This window comes from Vitis riparia, chromosome 8 (genome assembly GCF_004353265.1).
Source record: "Vitis riparia cultivar Riparia Gloire de Montpellier isolate 1030 chromosome 8, EGFV_Vit.rip_1.0, whole genome shotgun sequence".
Classification (NCBI taxonomy): Eukaryota; Viridiplantae; Streptophyta; class Magnoliopsida; order Vitales; family Vitaceae; genus Vitis; species Vitis riparia.
This window is the reverse complement of record NC_048438.1, coordinates 10,404,225-10,407,251: the sequence shown is the minus strand read 5'-3', so window position 1 is coordinate 10,407,251 and position 3,027 is coordinate 10,404,225. Positions and strand designations below refer to the sequence as shown.

The following is a 3,027-nucleotide window of genomic DNA, read 5'->3' as shown; positions in this document are numbered from 1 at the left end:
CCACCGTAGAATTTTCCTATACAGCATGGGAAATTGGAATCACACAACTAGAAGGAGAAGGAGAAGGAGAAGCATAAATAATGCAAGTAATTGATGGAAATGAAGAATGCAATTTCCCTTTTATTCTTTCCTGTCATTCAAAGAATGGAGACATGCATGGGAGAAATAAAAATGAAGTAACATGCAATGCTCAATCGAGTGGGAGAAGAGTTCATTTCTTTGGATGGTATAAATTTGGGTCCATTGTTCATATAGGTTTTTAATTAGAAAGATAGGTAGTGGAATATTCATGCATTCCCTTCCCTTGATGTTTTTCTAAGTTTCTATTCAGTACTTTGCACTATTGATTTACAGATAAGAGTTTAGTCTCGATAAAACAGACATGTTGCTTTATGCTTTTCTTCCAACATTAAACATTATTTAGACCGGGTCACAACCCGATTTGGAGTAAATCTCTTGGATTCTTTTTGAACTTCAGGGAGGCTTATCCTGAGAAATTTTCTCTCTCTAGCTCAAAACAAATTATCTTTCAAGCAGATCAATAAGGTAAAAAATCTTGCAAAGTTCAAAATCTGAATAAAAATTGTTAATGATAATTAACAAGGGCTCTAACTTAGCTACTGATACAGGACTGCTACAGACTGCAATATTCTTTGTGCAGTTAAAAGACACTTCTCCATAGCTCAAACCCATTAATTAATTGAACAACTAAACAAAACTGACCATATTTGGCGTCACCCCAACATCATGGAACTATCAGTACCTACAGTGCATGGAATCCGAGGTTACTGTGTTTTGTGGTTGTAGGATGAAAGTTTCTGCCTCTACTACTATCAACACTTTGATTGAAAAAATATATATATTACAATTAATGTATCAAGGTGGCCATATTTTTAAATAGAATTTAAGACTCTCCTTCATTGGATAATTAATTTGATACACTACTACAAAAGATCAGGGAAAGACGAAAGAAAGAAGAAATCAAAGGCAAGAAAAATAAGATGGTGGGCTATTCTTGCTCACTGCTTTCACTCCAGTTCTTGATAGCTTGCAGCACTGCTTGTTTCACCACTTGAGCATCTATGCTATCCTGTTGTCCTTCATTCTGAAAAATTTAGTAATTTCTGGTCAATTTGATGAAAGAAAATAAAGTAGACGAATTTTAAATAAAATTTAAAAACTGCATACAGTAGCATAACAATGTAAGGATTGGACTGCCCAGCTGTAACTGATGCAATCACAAAAGGAGGATATTTTAAGAAATGTATTTCAATGCCAACCACCCATTCCTTTGTCAGCGCTCACAATTGAATAATCCAAAACCGTGTGGTTCAATCCATAAAGCGAAGGAGCGTGCACAAGGCCCGAGAACAATCTCATGACCATATAGTTGATGGCCTTTTTGGTTCAATTCACATGTGAAAAAAGAAATGATCTGGAATTGAAATTACCAAAGCTAAATAATAGTAGTACTTGAGAGAAATCCATGTGCATACATGTAAGCATGCATATGTAGGTACCTCTATCTATATGTAAATACATGGTGAGATGAATAGTTTTACTCAAATGAATTGACATAAATGAAACATATGTTTATTTTCTTACTTCTCCTCCAACTGCTTCAAGATGAAAACTATCTGAACAAGAAACCCTAGCGTCGAGCACATTAAGCCCCAGCTCCTCAAAGGTTTCCAGTATTGAGACTAGCAGACCTGGGCAATTTCTTTCTGAGAACACATTAATTAGAAAGCCCCTTTCTAGGGTTTCCACTTTAACCTGCTGAAGTATTGATTACAGAAGGGAACAGAAATCAACTTCAATTCATTGACCAAGCAAAATCCAATAATAGAAAATGAAGAGGCTGGCGATACGTACCACAGGTAATGGATTCTGGTCTGCTGAAAATTGTGAAGTCCCAACGTCTTGGTTCAGTCTATCTACCTTTTGCTTCAAGTCTTCTATATACTTAGTTGCATCCACTATAATTGAGGTTTTGCTGTGCTGCAAACACACAATTTCATGAGAAACTTGTAAGATGGATTATTAGATCCATGTTGCGGTATCGGATGAGTGTTTATATATGCTTTCACCATACTGGCAAGCAGCAAGTGGATTTCACTGATGAGGATATCGATGAATGGGATAAAAGAACTTGTTTTGAACCCATTCAGGCTGACTCTGAAACTTGTATATGTCTTATTTTCATAAGCAGATGGAAAATCAATGCAGAGGTAGAAGCAGATTAAAGAAGAGAAAGAAAGCCCAGAGAGTAAATGCTTAAAAGGATAGGGAATTACAGCACTAGAGTTGGTAACAGAACGAAGTAGTTGCAACTTTTCATATAGAGCTGCTTTCTTTCGCCCCCTAGAAGACATGCTTCTGCCTCTTATCCTTAGCTCTAAACTCTCTTTCTCCTCATCGTCGCAAGCTTTGAGGGCTTTTTAAAGGGGAGATGTGTTCTCAACATCACTTGTTTGTTTCCTGCATGACCGCCTCATCTTCCTAATAGGAAATTGTGATACATTACAATACAAAGCGGTAAAACTACATAATTGCCCTTTTTCCTCGGGGTACTACCTTTGAAAGGAAAAACAAACACCAACTATCAGAGACTTGAAAAGGGACAGGGACGCGCATCTCATGCATGGAAACACCTCAAGCCAACCACAAAAAAATTATTGATGACTTATATCTATACACCACAAAAAAAAAAAAAAAAAAAAAAAAAAAGTGAAGACCCCATTAAGAAAAGTCAAGTAGACAACAAACCGAAGTAAGCGGATGTGTTTAATAATTCTTTGTAATTAATTATCCTTAGGTGGAATCATATTATTTTTAACAGAATCTTATGAACATCCTGCATTGTGATATAATAACGTACATACAACCTACCTAAAGACACATACATAAAATTATGGTATTCTAGTTAAATGGTCAATGGGCAAGGTCATATCTACAAGTTACACGTCCCCCATGTATATATGGAGATGATGATAGTTCCAAACTGAGGCTGATGGTGACTCAGTA

The 3,027-nt window shown here is 36.2% G+C and overlaps 1 protein-coding gene across 3 annotated transcripts; it reads right to left on the bottom strand.

The window, feature by feature from the left end:
- Positions 1-845: 845 nt before the first annotated feature.
- On the bottom strand, positions 846-2,499 carry LOC117920064. Of its 3 annotated transcripts, none has more exons than XM_034837418.1 (4): positions 2,298-2,499; positions 1,876-2,001; positions 1,598-1,779; positions 846-1,105 (listed from the first exon to the last, which is right to left on the bottom strand). In XM_034837418.1, exons 1-4 carry the CDS (start codon positions 2,373-2,375, stop codon positions 1,081-1,083), a joined length of 411 nt encoding a protein of 136 aa, XP_034693309.1. In that variant the 5' UTR covers positions 2,376-2,499; the 3' UTR covers positions 846-1,080. The 3 variants fall into 3 exon arrangements, with proteins under 3 accessions (XP_034693309.1, XP_034693308.1, XP_034693307.1); XM_034837417.1 differs by having other exon boundaries at positions 1,606-1,776; positions 2,298-2,497; XM_034837416.1 differs by having other exon boundaries at positions 1,606-1,779; positions 2,298-2,491.
- Between the last annotated feature and the right edge of the window lie 528 nt (positions 2,500-3,027).